The following is a 20,567-nucleotide window of genomic DNA, read 5'->3' on the forward strand; positions in this document are numbered from 1 at the left end:
GACACTCGCCGGGGGGCGGAAGTGGCGAGGAGGCCGCAGCTTCCCGTCAGAGCCAGGTAACGACTCGGGGGGGCCTGCCGGCTGGGGTGCGGTATGGCGGGGCGTGGGGGAAGAGACGGAAAGGCCTTAACGAAACAGGCCGGGGACCCCCCCGCGCGCGCTTTCCGCTCCTTCCTCATTTTCTCCTCACCGCCCCTTCCTTCCGACAGCGGCGCCCCGAATCCGGCGGTGTCGTCGTTTTTAAGTCGGCCGGATTCTCCTTTCCACCCTCAAAATGGCGCCCCCGTTTCTCCCACTTCCTCTTATTCCCGGGCCTGCGAGTGAGGCGGGGCCGGTGGGAGAGTCGGCTGGCGGAATGAATGGGGAGGGCCGCCCGGTCCGCGGAGCGACTGAAGGGTTGGGGTGCGGGGTGCGGGGAGGGCGACGCAGCCATCCCGGCTAGCAGAGAGAGAAGGGAGGGAGGGAGGGAAGGCTTACGGGGCCACTCCAGGAAAGAGTTAGAAAGAAAAAGCGGCGTGTTTCGGTCTGCAGAGTGGCCGGGAGGGAAAGACAACTCCTTCCTTTCAGGTTTCCCACGCTTGTGGCGAATCAAAAGGGGGGGGGGTTGATGTGCAAAAGGTGTCTATGTGGAGGTAGAATTAAGAAAGTAGCTTGTTTATTTTATCTCGGTGGACGCTTTGCGGTCGTGCTAGTTTGATTATCCTGTGGTGGCAATGCAAGATCAGGGTAAGAAAAACTTGTTTTTGTGTGTGTGTGTGTTTTAAATCCAAGCAATTCCAGGTGTATCAGGGGCACGATCTCCTGAACCGTTCTTAACATGTGTAGAGAGAGACTAGTAGGTATTAACGTTGGCTTCATCGTTTAAAGGTGCTTTAAAGAAAATTTAAGGCTCGATCAATTTGAATGAAGCACAGGTAGTTACAATATCGTCACTTCCAGTTCCTTACTATGTCATTTATGTAGCTGTCCATCAGTTATTGACTGAATTAGAGGCAAATCGTTAAATTTGAGCACTTCAGACTTAATATGTGTCACCCACTACTTTGGTTGGTTGGTTGATCAATGTCTGGGATGTACATGTAAAGTGCAGTAATGTTTAAAACAGCTTAAGTGGAAATCCCTTTATTTTAAACTGTTTCAGATACTTTGTGCTGTTTGAATCTGTTAATTTATGTAAAGATTTGTTTATAAGGAGTCTGCAACTACAATGCAGTATGTATGTGAATAGTCAGCAGACAAATGCATTAGATATCTATGTAAAAGTATTGAGTAGTTGATTGTGTGATAACTTGTTGGGCGCGCACTTTGTTTTCCCATACAAACTCATTTTGTATGCAGTAAAATTTACCATAAATAACAATGTGAAGCACTACTCTAATAAACTAGTAACTCTTTGGGAGTTAAAATATTTAGAAATAATTTAGAACATATACAAAGCACAGAAATTACGAAGTTACAATTTCATACCTTACTGAACAATTCCATATATTAAACAAACAACAAATGATATCTTCCTAAACACACTTACGTAGCAATCACATGTACAGTAAAGACTGAATTGCTTGAAACTTCTGAATAAAAATGCATAAAATTAGGTTGCATAGCACCAACTTTTTATTGAATTTGGATGAAAATTCTTTTCATGTATCTCTCCAACTTTGGCCCCTATTTATATCTATTTTCTTACACACAGGAATCCCCCCCCCTTTTTTTTGTCCCTCAGTGAAATGGTATTCTCAGAGGCTCCTCCTGGTGTTTTATGATGTAGTGTACTGATTGATTTATTACAGTTTGATTATTTTCATATATGTATTTAAACTTGAAAAAGAGTTAAGAAGTATTCAGTGCTGTATTAACAAGTAAACTAATATTACAGCTGGACATTTTGATGAGAGTTACAGCAGCTTTGCATTTTAACTACTTGCCAGATATTCCATGCAGGTCAGGCTGTGGGTTGATAGAGGAAGAATGGCCTCTTCTGTCCTTCATCTGCCACTTGCTTGGTCTCCATGCTGGCCACAAAGGAAGCGAAGCCACTTATTCCTTGGCCAGCAGGAAAGAGCAAGAAAGTGGAGAAGGGACAGAGAATTCCATGTTCCTCCTTTACCAGCTTGCTTGGCTTCCATGAACCCTCTTCCTTCCCAGTCATCACATGTCCAGCATAGAAATAAAGAGGGCTGGTGGACGAGGCAGGTAACATTATGTCCCCCCCCCCCACAAGGTGATTGCATTTCTAAAGTACAAATGATTTTACTAACCTGCTTTTTACTTCTAAGATGGGCTTGCAAAGGAAAGATGGAGTTCTCCATCATCCATCAGCCTCATGAATAAATAAGCAAATGAGTGCAAAAACTTGCAAGCTAATAACTGACTGTTGTATTGTGATACTAAACCATGATAAAGTTATAAAAAAATTTTTTTCCAATATATGGAGAAAGTTTGGCATTCATATGAATTCCAAAGTATATCTGAAATTAGAACTAGTACACCTGTAAATCCAGATATTGTTTCTTTTTATGAAACATCATTGTCTTAGAAAACGTTGTAATTTTGTTCCACTCTATGTGGGTGCACAGCATCATCTAAGTCAAGGGTACACAACCTGCGGCCCTCCAGATGTTGTTGGACTACACCTCCCATCAGCCCTGATCACTGTCTGTGCTGTCTGGAGCTGATGGGAGTTGTGGTCCAGAAACATCTGAAGGGCCACAGGTTGTGCACCCTTGACCTAAGTTAGGTATGGTTGGCTCACTAGTAATTTCTTCTTTCTCCCTTCCTCTTGCACCCTACAATTCATTTCTAAATAAAGATGGCTAGCTAGGCCCAAGCGATATATTGATATATTGCCCATGACTGCTATGAGGAGCAGACTGTGATGTTGGCCTCATTCAGTGGTATATCGCTGGTGAAACCACTACTGCTCCTGAGTCCCTCTGCTAGCAGTGTCTGCTAGAGATAGTCAAGAACTCTTTCCTCCAGTGGGTGATGCTAACAGAGGGACTCAGGAGTGGCAGCGGTTTCACCAGCAATATATCGCTGAGTGAAACCATCATCCCACTCTGCCCTCATACAGCGCAGGCATCAATACAGCTTGTTCTTCCCTCTGCATCTTTAAACTGCTCGACTGAGGAGTATGCAGCTGCCCTTGCCTCAGTCGAGCAGTTAAAGGAGCCCCCAGCCCAGTGCTGGCTCCCACAAGTCAGAGGCAGATTGGGGGTGGGGCTCTGTGAAACATCTCAGCTGAGGGAAGCATGGTTGCCGCTCCCCGCAGTGCGCAGTTAAAGGAGCCCGGGTGCTCGGCCTACTCCAGGGCTAGGGGGGAGAGCACCAGGGCTGTCTCAGCTGTGGAGGGGGAACTTTCCCATTCCCCAGCTGAGCTGCTCAAATAAGCTGCTTTGCCCTAGCCCAAAAGCACCTGGGTGAAACCACCTCAGCTCTCAAGGTGAGAGCTGGGGAAGTTTCACCTGGTGTCTCACGGGCAGAGGTCAATGCATCTTGTTTTTTCAACATCGCGGTATATCATCAAACTGCGATGTTTGGCTGGTGATACACCGCAGTGTTGAAAAACTGATATCGCCCAGCCCTAAAGAAGGCAGGGGGAATCTATAACCCCTTTTAATCCCTATTTTTTCTGTAAAGAGGTATAACCAGGAACACAAAAGCTGAAGTATTAGCAATCATTGGTGATAATTGCAGTGTTTGCTTGGGTAGTTTTCCCTCTTCTGCTCATAGTCACACACATACCACTGTGCGGGGTATGTGTGTGACTATTTGAACAATATTTTTCTTTGGCCTTCAGATTATCAGTACAGTCATACCTCAGGTTACAGAGGCTTCAGGTTGCGCACCATGCTGAATCCAGAAGTACTGGAATGGGTTACTTCCGGGTTTTGGCGCATGCGCAGAAGCGCTAATTCACGCTTTGCACATGCGCAGAAGTGCCAAATCGCAACCCGCACGCACACAGACACAGCACTGCTGGTTGCGAATGCTGCTGGTTGCGAATGTGCCTGCCGCATGTATCACACGTTTGCAACCCGAGCGTCCACTGTATTTAATTTAGATTTTCATTGAAGTAAGCAGGAATGAAGCATCAAATGAGAAAGTTGGATATGCAAGCATTTAGTAACTGAATTTGAATAATTTTGAGTGGTTGTTATCCAGTGATTTGGTGAAACTGCAGTATTTAATAACATGGTGTAATATTTTAAGATAGGTTAGGAGCAGATGGCCATCTTTTCAGGACTGTTTGGAAATGCCTCTGTAGTTGTAACAAACAAGAGAAGTTGGTGCATTCTTTTTCCTTGTTTACATTTTGGCATTGAGTTGAAAAATAACAAGAGCAACAGGTTTGCCCATTGTTTAATATTTATCTTGTGTACACTTTAAGACTTAACATATTTTTGTTAGAGGAGCTATATAAAGAAAAGTAAGCATATATAGTCTTATTAAAGTCAGAGCATTATAAAGATTAAAACATTTAATCAGCACATTTCTTTTAATTTATCAGGACTTAAAATATCTAACATTTGACTTCTATAAATGCAAGGAATATTGATTCTTTTTTGCGGAAAGTGTCTAAAGGACTTTTCCTATAAAAGCTTGAAATGTAGTAATGAACACTTCATTTAAAATTTAATAAATAAACGTAAATTGTCTGGTATTCAAATAGCTGCTTAGGCTCATGAAAGGAGCTTGTGATAATAAAAGCTGCTCTTCATGCTTTACAACAAACTTCCTTTGCCATTCCCCTCAGTTTTAAAAGCTATTTATTTGCCTTATGACATTTGAGTTGGGGTGGCGTCTGGTTGCAAGCTGTACTAAGCTCACTAGCTGCAAAATTCTTTGTATCTTGATAATGGTTTATGTCCTTCTCAAAGAGGCTTAAGGTGGAGCAACCAATTTTATGGAAACGGAAGTTAGCAAGAAATTGTAAAATATTTAGTAAGCATTTTAAAATGCTGCAGGAATAACTAGTTTGGCCAAATTAGAAAGTTTTATGGTATCGCCAGAATATGTGCACACTTGGAACGTTGGTGGAGCTTGGGACAAAGGTTTCCACCCACTGGGAATGCTACTTTTATGTGGTATTCGGACTTGTTAGATGTATGTTGTATGTAAGCTAAGACAGTGATCAGGCGAAGGGCAGAAGGTAGTAATAGGATTCAAGTTTGTTATATTACTTGAAATCAAAACATGAACCTTGATTTGTGTCAATAACGTATGACAGGATGGTGGTGCCTGAACACTCCACTATCTGGAGGTGCATGCCTGGAGATCCTTGGATCTTGTCAGTTTTCGCACACTAGCAACAGATCCTGTAGAATTCTATCCATTATATTTTATCTGCACAATCAGAATGAATTTCAGGAACCAAAAAGTCGTATTGAGAAATACAGTTTTCAAGCTGTCTGGCCCCATACTGGCAAATAGCCATTCCATTTTGGCATCTGTAAACCTGTTTAAGGAGCCATTTGGTGCCTGGCTTATATATCTGAGCTTCTGGCACTGGACTGTGTACAGATGATGAACCATGGGGTAATGTACTCTCAGCAACTTGTCCACATCAAGAGGGTTGGACTGGAATGGTTTTTAAGGGCAGTTTCATGTAAAACATGCTACAGTCATCAATCTTCATGGTTATAAAGGCATCGCTTATTACATTTTTATTTCACCTTATCAGAACTTTGGGCTGCATATAGGGTTGCCATTCTCAGCCCTTGTTTCTTCAAACTTAATCAGTGTTAGTTTATGGTTGAGTGGAGGCTGAATCTGGGTTTTCTTGGTACTGGTCCAACACTCTACCCACTACACCAAACTAGTGACCTATGAATGATGATTGTTGACCTAATCCATATCTTAGAGATGTTCACAACCATTCACCAGGCACATTGTGTAAAAGTATGTTTCTGCAGTCTGGACTTTGTGATTCAGTGATGGCTCCAAGAGCACCCACAGCCGAAAATCTATATAACTAGGAGGATTGAATACTATCTATTATTATTTTTACCCCTCAAGTTGCAGTATTTGCTGATCATTGCTCCTTCCAAGTGTAAGCTTGTTTTGTGCATTTTGAAAGTAGGAATGAATAAGGCAACACAAACTTTTAGGCGTAAGACTTATAGCAGTCTTAATTGAAATCCATACACGCAAGCAAGATATCTTTATTTATTTATTTATTGAATTTGTATACCGCCATATACCATAGGTTTTTAAAGCCCTATTTCCAATGTTGCAGTACTCATTTGTCAAACAATAAACTCTGAGCTCTTAAAATTATTATCTGTATTAATATAGAAATTTGTAGTATGGTCTAGAGATCCAGATAGAAAACAGCTAAGCTATTCATGTTTTTAGTGGGAAACTTCTATGTTGGAGCTGAATAGATGTTTCTCGGGTGAGCTGGGTTTTGCTAACCTGCTTGACAAGGATGAAGCTATATAAAGGAAAATGTTGTTGTTTGAGGTTGAGGAAACCATTTCATTCTTCCAAAGTTACAAGTAGCCATTACGATAAGTGGAGAAGCAACCAGAGTCTTGTTACACCCATCCTTTCTGTATAGTATCAGTTTCATTTTGTCCAGGATGTAGAAAGGTGCCACTGAGCTGAGTAAGGCCTGATTAATGCAGAACAGGATGTGAAATAGTTGGCGATCCAGTGGAATAATTCTGAGGAAATTCTTAAGCAGTCAGACAGGATTTATATGCAGTGTTTATGTTGACTCTGGAATATGTCCCACTGCATTAAATGTTTAAATGGTAAGTGTCCTTCCAGCATTTACTGCCAGAGGCTATGGGAGACATAAGTAGTCCCATGAGGAAACTCTGTGCTGTAAAGGACTTAACATCAGTCTACTTAGGCACTTGTATACCAATATTATTTAAGAGACCTGCTGTGGTCCAGAGGTTCAGCTTCAGAGTGGCAGTTAGAAGATTTTAGAACTAGGGGAATGCTTGTAGCACTTTTTTGACAGCAGTTTGTATACCCAGCAACAGAGAAAAGCTGCGAGAGACCAAAGCAGCAGTCCTGTGAGGAAGCCCTGGCCTATGTGAGACCTAATATCCAACTACTCTTAATCAGTAATTTCTAGGAGATTCAGCTACAGAGTGAAAATTGGAATATATAAGAACTAGAGATAAAACCATATACACCTTTGCCTTGCCCTAAAAATTATTGCCTTTTTAAAGTTTTTTAAATATATTGTAAACCACTTCAGCAAGTTCAGTTAGTAGGCAGGATTTAAGTACAATGAATGGGCCTTCCATCCTCACAAGTATTTAGTCACAAATAGCTGTGTGTGTTTTAAAAGGTAGCTGATGATGACCAATCCAGGATCCAGAACATACCACAGTCCACATGAAAATGGTAGTGAATATTAGCTGGGTTTAGGCAAAGACTAGAACCTTGTTGGCACCACAGAACAGCAAGGATGGACTTGGTCCCCATGGTTCCTGATTTCAGATTTGGCAGACATGTTAAATGTGACCTTGCATTTTCTTGTTTGCAGTGATATAGTGTCATAAAGAAACCTTATGTAGGTTCGGGGTGTAATTAGAATGACGAGCTGGCTCTACCTCATTTTTCGTGTTCTTGCTGCCCTCCACATGTTGGAGGACAAGTGTCTGTGGCAGGCATTCTGCTGTACATGTGAAGACTTGCTATACAAGTTAGAATCCTGATCTGGATTGTGTTGTGACTGTTATGCAGGGTTACTGTGCTGATGTGACATATAGAATGTTTGTCATCACACAAATGTGTCAGCCCCACACACTTCAGGAAATGCCACCTAACATTCATGGGCAAGGGGCAACTATTTCTACTCCCTCCTAACATGTTTGTGGAAGCACTTTGAATGTGATCATCTGGATTTTGAACAAACACTTGTTGAAATTGTTGTTGTTCTGTGAATATATTGCAGAAACAATTTATATATTTGTTCACACAGTATTTAAAGTTGCAGGCTGCAATAAAACAATTAGGATTTGAATTTGATACTGTTTCTTAGATCAACAAGTTATTATTCTTGTGAATTGTCTTTTTTAAAGTTGGGGCATGCATGAGAATTGGTAACCAGAGGGTAGATAATGACAGATGAGTTAATGGAGAAAGTGGGTATTTCTGTAGAAGTTGCTATGTAGAGCAGGTAGAATTCAGTTGGAGTTATTGTAGCAGACAAACTGGAAACCTGTACTAACATGCCGGGGGGGTGGAGGGAATGTGGTCCGTGAAAAACTTTCTATCCCTCTGCTTACTCAAGTTTTTTGCCAAATGTCTCTAACAGGGTTTTTGGTTAGTACACAAAAACCCAGCAGTTGCTGTGTCTGCAATCTGCGATAAAGCAGGCTTGTTGCAGCAACTGATAAGTTCCTGTGCAAACCAGCTCTGTTGGATCAACTTTCAAAGAGGCCTGATAAATGGTGTGGCATAGCAATTCAGGTTGAGCCACATTTGGGCCAAAGGAGAGGGGAATTAACAGATCATCCACCCCCACCCCCCTTGACATCATTGGTCCTCCCATAAACATTCTTGGTCCTCTACCAAGTACATTGCCTTGGAATACCACTTGCAGAGGGCTGAGTTATTGAAGTTCATGGTCAGTTGACTTCAGTCTGTCAAAATATGAGAGACTCCCAGACCAACCTACCCAACTCTTTATCTCCTTATTCTACCCTGTACCTAGCACATACTCATCAGCCTCTGTTGTTGGACAAGCTGAAATGGTCAGTGCTATAACATGTGCATTAGAGAAAGATTTCTTAGCTATTTTGTATATTCCAGTCCCAGTGACAATACAACCTGTGGAGTCCACCAGATAGGCACCACTGCTATCCACAGAGACAGGCAAGGTCTGCAGTAGTGTGCCTAAAGCTATTTTTAATGTGAATAAAATAGTTAACGGGTCACAAGAGCTTCCTTAGCTGTGAGTTTGTTAGTTGGCACGTTAAGTTTGGTTATATGATGAACCTTAATTCCATCTACTGTGAAGTATACAATGTCTAGCATAATTGAGCTTATCTATCTATGCTGGAGGGATCATTCTCTTCTGAAGACTGCTAAAATGTACCGTATTTTTCGCCCTATAGGACACATTTTTCCCCCTCCAAAAATGAAGGGGAAATGTGTGTGCGTCCTATGGGGTGAATGCAGGCTTTTGCTGAAGGAAGCTCTCCGCAAGCCTTGGGAGCCCGGGGGAGTTCCCGTCGGGCTCCTTAGGCTTGCGGATAGCAGCCTGCATCTCAAAGCCCGGGGCGCGCAGAGCGCGCCCCGGGCTTCAGTTCCCCAATCTGGTTTGGAGGCTGGCAGCGGGGAGAAGCGCACTTCTCCCTGCCGCCAGCCCCACAAGCTCGGGGGGCAGCGGTGAGGCGGAACGCCACCTTCCTGCTGTCCCCCGACGTGGTTTGGAGGCTGGCAGATATCCGCAAGGCATGGGAGCCCGGCAGGAAGTCGTGCCGGTCTCCCAAGGCTTGTGGAGAGCTGCCCGTTCTGGGGGCTGGGGTCGGGGGAAGCTCGGGTTTCCTTTGCCCCAGCCCCGCGCCTGGGGGGGAAATAAATTTTTTTCCCTTTATTTCCCCCCCCCTCCAAAACTAAGTGCGTCCTATGGGGCGACAAATACGGTAACTTTCGATTTATGAATTGCTGTGAAGAGAGTAGAGAAGACCAGGCATGTCCAAAGTCCATTTCGGGGGCCTAATCCGGCCTGCCGGTTGATTTAATCTGGCCCCCGCGGCAGTATTTCGCCTCCTCAACAACTTCAGTCCTAAAAAAAAGCTCAACAACCTGTCGGCTCTCACGCATGTTCACTTCATCAAATCTGGTCCTCTTTGAAAAAAGTTTGGGCACCCCTGAAGTAGACGCATACCTAATTTGAATGGATATATTTTATTGCCTAACAATTTTATTGCCTAACAGCAAAAAAAGTGTGGTCACTAATTTCTGAATACTGTTTTGTGAAACAGGTTATTTGAGTTGAAGGCACATCGAGGTTCACATCCTGGAATCGTCTTTTTAAGAATCTGAAACAAGGGACTCCTTTCTAGTTTGGACATGGCCAACCGAGGAGCAACTAGACCCAATGGGCCTAATGCTGGAAATAAAATATGTCAATTCAAGTTAGTTCTTCTGGGAGAATCTGCAGTTGGCAAATCAAGTCTGGTGCTTCATTTTGTAAAAGGCCAGTTTCATGAGTTTCAAGAGAGTACGATTGGAGGTGAGAAAATGTTGTGTATCTATGTATATCACTGTATATTTATTGGGAATTGTTACTGCTGTCAATCCAAAATCAAATTTCATTGGACAATAGCAAACATTGCACAAGCAAACTTCCCCTTCTCTCTCCTCCCTTGCTGTAATCCTCCCCATGCCACCAAATTTGCTCTAGAAGGCCATCCAAAGCAGATTTTAAGGTGGGGGACATTCCATCAAAGATTTCTTGTTTTGATGGCAAGGTGGGCCTGTTGTATTTTATCCAGTGCTTTAATTATTTTTATTTGCCCCATATTTTTGTTATGTTGTGAATATTGCATTATCTTGAATTTTTCTGTTGATTAAAAGGTAACTTTTAATTTTAAGCTTCTGCTGTAACAGGTTTGTGGAAGCTTGAGTTGTGTAGAAATCAAGGTGTACACATACAGCACTCTTCCCCATTGTGATGCCCCCTAGTGTGTCCTGGCTGGGGGGGGGGGTTGAAGACGTATGGAGGGCGCCAGGTTGGTGAAGCCAATCCACAGCTGACAACAGATACTTGCATTAAAGTTTTTGAAAGACAGGGGTAAATGGGTTTAATAGCTCACTCATATAGTAAGATAGGAAACTTCCTAGTAAAGTGTGAGGTGGTGCTTTGTGTGCAAAATGTATTATTGTTCTTTCTTTTAAAAGGAGTTGCCTCCTTCATTGAGGAACTACAGCTCCTGCATAAAGATCTGGGCTAGTTGTGGCATGGGTGTATGAGCTCATAGCTACTTTAATTCGTATTCAGCTTCTTTAAAACTAGATGCTGCCTAACACCTGTAAAAAAGGTAAAGGACCCCTGGATGGTTGAGTCCAGTCAAAGGCATCTAAGGGGTGTGGCACTCATCTTGCTTCAGGTCGAGGGAGCCTGTTTGTCTGTTGGTATGCCGTTCATTGTGTTCCTGAAAACAGCTGTAAGTCTGAGTCCTATTGTGCTGCCCTCTGGATGCCAACCACTATATAACACCAAGGTCACAGGTTCAATCCCTATATGAACCAGCTGCATAGTCCTGCATTGCTAGGTGATCCTTGGGGTCCCTTCTAACTCTACAGCAGTGTTTCCCAACCACTGTTCCGCGGCACACTAGTGTGCCGCAAGATGTTGCCTGGTGTGCCGTGAGATGTTGCCTGGAGGGAGGCGGGCGAGTCGGGCGGCGAGAGGCGGGGCGGCGGCGGTGAGGAGAGGCCGCCCAGCGCAGGGCTCTCGCCGTCTGCCTGCCTGGCTGCCTGCGAGCTCGGCGGGCAGCGCCTCCATCCTCAGCACCCGCCTCGCGGCTCTCATTCTCTGCCCCTGCCAAAGCTCACTCAGCCAAGCCGTGCTCTCCTTCCTGCCTCGCTTTGCTGCCTCCCCCCCCCACCCCCAAAGCTTGGAGGTTCCCCGGCAAGGGGGAGGGGAAACAATTGAAACTTACACTTTCGTGCGTCCCTCCCGGTGTGACGCTGCGCGCTGACGTCACGGGGCTGTAATGGTGGTGTGCCTCAAGATTTTTTTCATCAAACAAGTGTGCCTTTGCCCAAAAAAGGTTGGGAAACACTGCTCTACAGTTCTATGATTCTACGATATACAACAGCATTTGTGAGGTCATTGTGCCTAACTCGTACTTCCCAAGATATATAAACTCTGCCAGAGGGGTTTTTCTGTTTCAAGAACCCATCATACCTCTCAGAATTAAGGCTTGTATGTTGTATATGTGACCAGGCTTTCCTGATTAGAGCAACTGTAGTATCCTACCTAATTGTTTTTTCTTGGCTTTGTTTTTTGCAGTCTTCAGATGACTAGACCATAAAAATGTACATAATGAACATAAGATTTTAGTTCAGTTCATTCATTTTCAGCTTTGTATTCTCATTATAAAAAGCACACCTAGACATTCGGTTGTTGCATCCATAACCATCTAGGTGCTGTTTAGCTCCTAGCTTTCATATCTCAGTTTCTAACACTGCTCCAGGTGTTGTTAGACCCCCAATAACATCTGGAGAGCCAGAATTTTGCATACCTGTTTTCCCCTACTGCTCCTTCCTCCCTGCAGCCCACAGTGTCCTCTTCAAATCTGTTCCTGCAGATCCTGAGCTGATTTGGAGTGGCACTGGGGGCTGCATTGGGGGTGGGAATCTGTGGCTCTTGTGATTTTGCTACCTCTTTCCTTCATCATATATGCTGCAGTTGATGGGAGTTGGGAGTCAACATCTGAATTCCACACACTATATTCATCTCCTGGCAAAAAAGAAAAAAAGAATGTTCTACATATGAAAACATTTCTTTGGTTTTCTACTGCGATGTGGGATTGTGATTTATTGTATGTTGTACACTTCAGATATTTTTTAACGTTAAGTGGTTTCCAGATAAAATAAAATGTAATGAGCATACGTAGAGTCACAAACCCTATTGCTTTATTTTCTCTTTAGCTGCTTTTCTAACACAGACCGTATGTCTTGATGACACAACAGTAAAATTTGAGATTTGGGACACAGCTGGTCAAGAACGATATCACAGTTTGGCACCAATGTATTACAGAGGAGCCCAAGCAGCTATAGTTGTATATGATATTACCAACGAGGTAATGTGTGAACTAAACTGAATGAATCTGCTCTCTTTTTTAGTGTTGCATTCGTTATTGAGGTATTCGTGAATTGTTTTTAAAAAGGGGAAATTCTTAATAGTTCTGTTTTTATGTTCTAAGTTCAATTTACGGCCAGTTTCTGGCTGACTGATTTGTTTTTGTTTGTTTGTTTTGCGATAACTATATTTTCGGTATACCTTTCATAATGTAGGTTAATTCTTTAGCAGAGTTTCATGGATTGTTTTAAAACTCGTATTTTATTTTAAATTTGTTGAATCCTGTTTTGATTTTGTATAAAGTAAAATCATAATTTAAAGGCTGCATTTGAAGCCTTATCTAAATAGTAATCTTTAGTCATCTTCAAAATTCAATTGATGCAAAGAGGATTTCCTCCTCAAGTAAATATACCATATTTTTCGCCCCATAGGACGCACCTAGGTTTTGGGGGGGGGGGGATAAAGAAAAAAAATATATTTTCCCCCCAGGTGTGGGGCTGGGGTGGGGGAAGCCTGAGCTTCCCCCGACCCCAGCCCCCAGAACAGGCTGCTATCCGCAAGACGTGGGAGAGCTTCGCTAGCGGAGGGCTGCGCGAAGCCCGAAGCTTGGGCCGGGCTGAGCTCATCGTGCCCCAAGCTTCAGGGTGCCGGCAAGCTCTCCGCTAGCCGTGGGAGAGCTGCGTCTCCCATGGCTAGCAGATAGCTTCCTGAAGCCTGGAGAGCGAGAGGGGTCGGTGCGCACTGACCCCCCTCACTCTCCAGGCTTCAGCGAAAGCCTGCATTCACCCCATAGGACGCACACACATTTCCCCTTCATTTTTGGAGGGGGAAAATTGCGTCCTATAGGGCGAAAAATACGGTAAGTAAAATTTAGGGGTTTGCTAATTAAAATTTTTGTAACAAAGGGGATATGGAGAGAAGGGATAATATTATAATGTGCTTTTGGGTAATGAGCGCCCACCATTGCTCTTTTTCTAAATTCTGATTGTGGTATAAACCAATGAAGGTGGAAAAGAATAAATGAGCTTTTTTTTCTTTCTTTAAATGATTAACAGGAATCCTTCGCAAGAGCAAAAAATTGGGTAAAAGAACTCCAGAGGCAAGCAAGTCCTAACATTGTAATAGCTTTAGCAGGAAATAAAGCTGATTTAGCTAACAAAAGGGCTGTAGATTTTCAGGTAAGTTATGTCTCTTATATTTGATCAGAAGTTCTGGTTTTTCTAGAATATTATACAGAACTTTAAAGCCCCCTCAGTAATGCTATTGTTTTGCTGCAGGTCTTTGGCAGCACTGACCTTTTATATTGTTAACTTGTGTTGTTCCTACTTCGCTTGCTTTGGAAACCACACGCACAAACTTGGGAATGCAAGTGGTTTAGAAAGCAAGCCGTTTTAAGGATTTATTCTACCAGATAATCTATGTGTATGTTACAAGTAGAAAGGGCAGTTCACCCACTGCCTTGACCAACATATTCTTATTTCCTGCAAACATCAATAAAATATGAGCTTTTGGGGGAAGTGGGACAGCACAACCTTCTTTCTCACATAAATCAATATATAATGATGTAGGCAGATCTGAAGAGTACAGTGGTACCTCGGGTTACATACGCTTCAGGTTACAGACTCCGCTAACCCAGAAATAGTGCTTCAGGTTAAGAACTTTGCTTCAGGATAAGAACGGAAATTGTGCTCTGGCGGCGCGGCAGCAGTGGGAGGCCCCATTAGCTAAAGTGGTGCTTCAGGTTAAGAACAGTTTCAGGTTAAGTACGGACCTCCGGAGCGAATTAAGTATTTAACCCGAGGTACCACTGTATAGCGTTCTCCTGTGAAGCTACTAGAAGGGATGGCAGTAAATAAGTTTGCAGTGGGGTAAGTTGAACATTATGTTTGTACGAGGATCTGGAGTTAAGGCTCCACTCATTCATGAAGCAGATAGTGGGCCTGTTTAAACATCACAGTCTGCCTAACAAGGTTATTGAATGTATGAAAAAGGGGGGAAATACCTGTGTGTTAACTTTTAATTTGAATATAAACGCAATATGTTTAGTGAAAGCAATATTGGTTGGGTCTGATACTGCAACCCCAGTGCATACACTGGAATGTCAGGGATTGAATCTGGGACCCTGTGCGTGCAAAGCAGATACTCTACCACTGAGCCTTATTCTGAAAAATTTCAAGCAGTAAAAACCTGGAAAATGTCCCTGCACACACAGTGGTTATGGGAGGGGCACATCTTTCTTTAATTCCCTATGTAAGCATTTATATGGCACCTTCCATTAACTGCTTTAAAGGAAGGGTGTACAATTTATTACTGAGGGAAGCATCAACATTATATTGAGATATGCAAGTTCGCTGCTGATTTGAATACATGCAGAATATATTCATGAATTTAGCAACTAACAAATTTGCTACTGGTCAAGTCTACTACAATATTCTTTCCTAAAATGGGCAATTTTAGGAAAAAATTCAGTGTTTTGTCAAATATTTATATGTTGAGAATAGTTAGTTTGACTTTAGACTTGCCTCTCTGGATAATGTTACTGCTAGCCTTCAGTCTCCTTTCCAAACCTGTATTTGTAGCCACAAATGTTAGAAACATGACTTTAAGACACAAAAAGCGACTGCTCTGGGCTTACCTGTCTTTGGAGCTGAAGATATTCATGGATGGTGTGTTATTCAACATAAGCTGGTTTTTCTTCCATTGTATTTTAGTGAAGGCCCACTTAAGTCTGAAAAGTGCATTTTTTTAAAGATGCATTCTGAGCCAGAAAGATAACTGATTTGTGTAAAGGTACTTCTTTCTTTGGTTGGGAGCAGGAAGTAGAGGATCCTAATGTCCTGTTGTGCAAATTGGATGTTTTCCGATACAGGCAGCACTGTAATGATGTCTGTGTCTTCTAAAGTTGCTGTGATCATAACATGCCTTTTCCATAATAAAAATAGTAGTGTGGAGAGACTTTGCATTCATAAAAAGCTTGTTTTCTGCTCCTATTTTAAGATTTATGAATAACTGATACTAATCTTACTGCATAGTCCTATAGCTCTAGATTCCAGCATTAAGATGATGAGCTTTTCTGGGTTCTAGAAAGGTTACTTGTCAGTGGTGTTTTTTGGGGATTTTTAAAAAGTTTTACTCCTATTTTTCATTCCCACAATTGCTGCATACTTTCATACTCACCTATCATTTTTATTACACCAGAATTGTTTAGATTTGTGATTTGCAGTATTTTTGTATTGGTACAGATTTGTGCAGTAGCCTTTTGAAACCCTAAAGACTGATTTATTTGTTTTTTAGGGGAGGGAAAAGAGCTTATCAAACTTGGCAATGGTGACATTTAGCCTTTGAAAAGGAACAGTAGATTCTAAGCTGGCAGTAAAAAAAATGCTGTGTATAGTCCACAACTATATGAAGAAATAATAAACTTGTATGCTTAATTTACAGGAAGCACAGTCTTATGCGGATGACAACAGTTTATTGTTCATGGAGACGTCGGCTAAAACGTCAATGAATGTAAATGAAATATTCATGGCAATTGGTAAGTAAAGCTTTAATGGAAGGTACATTTTTAAAACATATTTGTATGTGCTTCATTGAAGAGTGTGGGACTTAATAGCATTCACCAAACAAGTTATCTGATAGTAGTGCTTAATGGAGCCATTGTTTCTGAGCACTGATTTGTTTACTCAGTAAGCTTTTGCCATTCTAAATCATACATTGTTTGACCTTTTACAATGAACAAACAAGATAAATGGCAGTGTTGAGCAAAATTAGAATATTGTGAAGGAATGTACAAATCTAAAAAGCTTTATTTATTAATATCAGGGGAATGCAGAATATTGAAAAGAAATGTAGATTTAAGGATTTCAGAGTTATGACACGACTGGTTTTCAGTCCCCAATTCTTATGAGTCTACCAGAAAACAGTACATTTTGTATTATCTGCAGAATGAAGTATATGTTGTCAGCTTGTGAGTATTTTACTAAACCGTGGCTTAAATCCCAAATGTCCTTTGAATGTGGAAGGCATTTCTGCTTTTGCATTTGAGGTGGAAGGTTGATGATTTATGGTTGCATGGCTATGTATGCACATTTTGTGGGTTTTCCGAACCTTCATTAGTGGCTTTTTATAGAGCCTATAGGGAAGCTGTGGAAAGCAGGGTGGGGAAGCCTGTTGCCTATGGGGACCACCACACATTTTTTAAGTCCAGGTAAACTCTGAACTTCTTTATTGGGACACTATTTGCTAACGTTTGATTTAAACAGAACCAAAACTCACATTGTCCACGTTGCGGGATAACTTCTCCATACTGGTGTGATAACCCAAGAGTACAGTGTTTTTCCTCTGCTAACTGGAGCTAGTGAAATAGAGAGTCACATATATGTTTTCCATTTTATTCTGCCCTCATTTGATTCCTTGGAGCAGGCAGTGGTTAAAAAAGCATTTCCTTAATTTCCCCTATTCTGTGAGCAATTTGTAGGAAAATAGCAAGCATTAGAGAAGTGCCCATAGGTTAAACCCCCCCCCCCCGGCCACATTTCAGAAGAGCGGAGTAGTTTTTATACTAGGTATCTGAAAAGTTGATTTGGGGTGGGTGGGATGCAAGCAGGCTTCCCCACTCTGGTTTTTGTGGGCAGCAATTCATTTTAGTATGAAAAATGGTGTATCAGTGGTGTCCCTTGGAGAGTAACCAGCAAGATAGATGCAGGAACTATAGTTAGGGTAGATTGGATGGGGGTGGGGAAGAGAGAGAGAGACTTAAGCTTCTGCTCTGGTCAGTTGGTACCAAAATTCACAGAAATTATTAAGTGCAAAGCTGATTTGACATGAATATGGGCATGTGGCGCAGAGGCAGAAGGACTTGAATATCTAGAGTTTTCTAAGCAAGCACCATTGCAGAACTAGCAAAACAGTACAGAACAGAAAGGAACAATATTGTACATCGCTTCATCATCTCTTCCTCAAAGGCCTGGTAAATTTATTCCCTCTTGATTAGAAGCTCTCCTGTCAGCCACAAGAACTGTCTCTCCCAGCCCTGATGTTTTCCTTACATGGCAAGGTTTGGGAGAAGTGGATTGTGTTCAGTAGGATTTCTCCTTCACCCTTATTCCCCCAAATGTCCCCAAGATTTTGAGGCTGAAGGGGAAATGAAAGGGAAAAGTTTCATTGTACAAGTAGAACAGCAGTTTTGTATACCACCCTATGGTTTTTGCAGACACACTGCAGTTTTTTAAGGTCCAAATGACTTTGGAGGTCTCTGATTTGGTTTGGGGGTGATTCAGAGCGGTCTCACTTTGGCGCAGCGAGTCACATACATCTCCAAATTGGCCTGATTTTACTTAGGATCCCGTGCATACCCTTATGTGCTTGTATAGAATTGTCATTTATTCCCGTATTTTTTGCACCATAACACTCACTTTTTTCCTCCTAGAAAGTAAGGGGAAATGTCTGTGCGTGTTATGGAGCGAATGCCTACGGGTGGCGTGGGGGATCTGCTGCAGTTGTGAGCAGAGGATCCATGGTTCCCCTTCCTTCCCTCCTCTGTGGCTCGCTTTGAAACAGCAAAGCGGGAGAGGAGCCGCTGAGTGGGGAGGAGAGAGAGAGAGACAGAGAGCCTGCTTGCTTTAAAGGAGCAAAGCGGGAGAGGAGAGTGTAAGCAGCTCATGTCCGGTTGGCTCCTTTAAAGCAAGCAGGCTCTCTGTCTCTCTCTCCTCCCCACTCGCTAAATAGCAGCAACGTTTTTTCAAGGAGGCTCTCTGTCTCTCTCTCCTCCCCACTCCTCTTATAAGAGCCTCCTCCTCTTATACCCCTCTTCTGCATTATTAACAGCATCCTTCTCCACCCACCCCACGCGTGTTCCTTGTCCCTTGAGTGCTTTTCCTTCCCTCCCCACTTAAAACATGGTTACAAAGCACAGATCCACACGGATCCTCAGGATTTTTGCACTGGGTCACCCCAAATTCACCATCAGATCACATAGCATGCCCATGGCTACAGCTTGCACCCAAAAAATCACACACCCACTGTTGCAAAACATGGTTACAAAGCACGGATCCACATGGATCCTCAGGATTTTTGCATTGGGCTACCCCAAACTCACCGTCAAATCACATGTCTGTGGCCGCAGCATGAACCACAAAAATCATACATCCACTGTTTTGTTTAGAATTTTTTTTCTTGTTTTCCTCCTCTAAAAACTATGTGCGTGTTATGGTTGGGAGTGTGTTATAGAGCGAAAAATACGGGTAGATGCAGACGTGTGTAGGAAACGCTTACAAAAAAAGTTTCAATGCTAGTTTTTAAGAATTACCTTTCCTTGCAGCTAAAAAGTTGCCGAAGAATGAACAACAGAATGCAGGGGCCAACTCTGTCCGAGGAAGAGGAGTAGATCTTACTGAACCAACACAACCAACTAAGAGTCAATGCTGTAGTAACTAAACCTTCAGCTGCTTTAAACTGTCTTGAATATTCTTCTGCTTCCTAACTTGTTAATAACGAAGGAATTTGGAGTGTTTAACCTGGCCCAATACAGCTTCCAAAATCGAAGAGACTTACAAAATAATCATTCTGTATTAGAAACGACTTTGTCCTAATTTTTAATAACATGCATGTATCACTGGCTGTTACGTTTCAGCAAAAGAGGGGGGAAATGGAAGCTGGATAGTCTTGCTTCAGTTGAAAGGTTTATAAACTGTATCACATGTCATTAGGGATAGAGACTGAACTACTCCATGGGTCTGCAGCTAACTGGTTAGTTCCTCAAGCTTTGGATATTGGTTACTGTTAGTGAAATAGAATTGGGATTTTCCCTTTGTGGTATGGGGGGAAAACCCTAACTATAACACACCTTCTAAAGATCCTATAAGCTTATTCACAGTATTTATGCAAAATGTTGTTTATGTGGGTATCTGCCATTTAAATATACATTCCACATTTCCATAATGTAACTGCAAAATATGTGCAGCATTAACAATTTTATGGATCCTGTGCTTGCAGAACAATTGGTTTTTAGTTGTTCCACTATATGTAAATGTGTCAACCCAGTTTAAAGTAAAAATCAAGTTTAATTCAATTTTTTCCCCTGTTTATAAAATGGCACAGCTAATGAATTCAACATCTAATGCAAAATTTCCCTCATCATAAACTATTGAGACATGCCCAACAAAAACTAGATATCGTGATTTTGGTTTTAATCACTGTTGACCATAACACAATTATCTTTCCCCTCAGAATAAAATCAGTCAGTGCACTAACAATTATGTACATTCAACTTGATTTTAAATTGGGATATTAATGTACTGTAAATAGGGTACTGCATTGTAGTCTACATCTGTTTAATACTCTGTACTATTTAAGAGTTGCTTAAAAGTATACAATATGTACAGTTACTTTCAAGAGCTAACATTTCTTTCCCCCACATCTCAAGGGGATTAAGTTCTTCCTTAATGGCTAGAACAGTAATAAATGATGCTCCTGTACATGTAACATAAGTACTACTGTCTGTCTGTAATGAAATCTGCAACTTTGTTTTCCAAAGTCCATTTTATTTTGATCTGTCCAGTATATTGCACTAATTCTTTAGTTATTTTCATTATATGAAATCTACCAAGTGTCAGAAAAGATGATTTAATCTATTTAAATGTTGAACTGCTAGCAGAAACTTACATGTGCAGATTGTAAATTTGCAGTAATTGGGCTTAGCAAGGAAAATGACAGTTCACCAGTGTTTAGTTTTATATTGAGGTGCTCAGGTTTGAATAAAGTGGTATAAAAAAGGAAATAATTG

The 20,567-nt window shown here is 41.9% G+C and overlaps 1 protein-coding gene across 3 annotated transcripts; it reads left to right on the plus strand.

Moving 5' to 3' along the window:
• RAB5A (RAB5A, member RAS oncogene family) lies at positions 1-20,564 on the plus strand. 3 transcript variants are annotated; one of them, XR_014517730.1, is made up of 6 exons: positions 1-56; positions 9,957-10,207; positions 12,634-12,785; positions 13,840-13,962; positions 16,226-18,173; positions 19,031-20,564. XR_014517730.1 is itself a non-coding variant. In XM_083468590.1 (6 exons), the coding sequence occupies exons 2-6, from the start codon at positions 10,045-10,047 to the stop codon at positions 19,217-19,219; spliced, it is 648 nt and encodes a 215-aa protein (XP_083324716.1). In that variant the 5' UTR covers positions 1-56; positions 9,957-10,044; the 3' UTR covers positions 19,220-20,564. The 3 variants fall into 3 exon arrangements, 2 of the variants coding, with proteins under 2 accessions (XP_083324716.1, XP_083324717.1); XM_083468590.1 differs by having other exon boundaries at positions 16,226-16,319; positions 19,104-20,564; XM_083468591.1 differs by having other exon boundaries at positions 52-726; positions 16,226-16,319; positions 19,104-20,564.
• The last annotated feature ends 3 nt before the right edge of the window (positions 20,565-20,567 follow it).

The sequence above is a fragment of the Podarcis liolepis genome (genome assembly GCF_965112155.1).
Source record: "Podarcis liolepis genome assembly, chromosome: 12".
NCBI lineage: Eukaryota > Metazoa > Chordata > Lepidosauria > Squamata > Lacertidae > Podarcis > Podarcis liolepis.

Bases quoted from the DNA above. Each gene is read 5' to 3' on its own strand.
- RAB5A (XM_083468590.1), top strand. From the start codon at position 10,045: ATGGCCAACCGAGGAGCAACTAGACCCAATGGGCCTAATGCTGGAAAT. The intron at 12,786-13,839 runs GTAATGTGTGAA...AATGATTAACAG, and splicing joins TATATGATATTACCAACGAG to GAATCCTTCGCAAGAGCAAA. The intron at 13,963-16,225 runs GTAAGTTATGTC...CTTAATTTACAG, and splicing joins AAAGGGCTGTAGATTTTCAG to GAAGCACAGTCTTATGCGGA.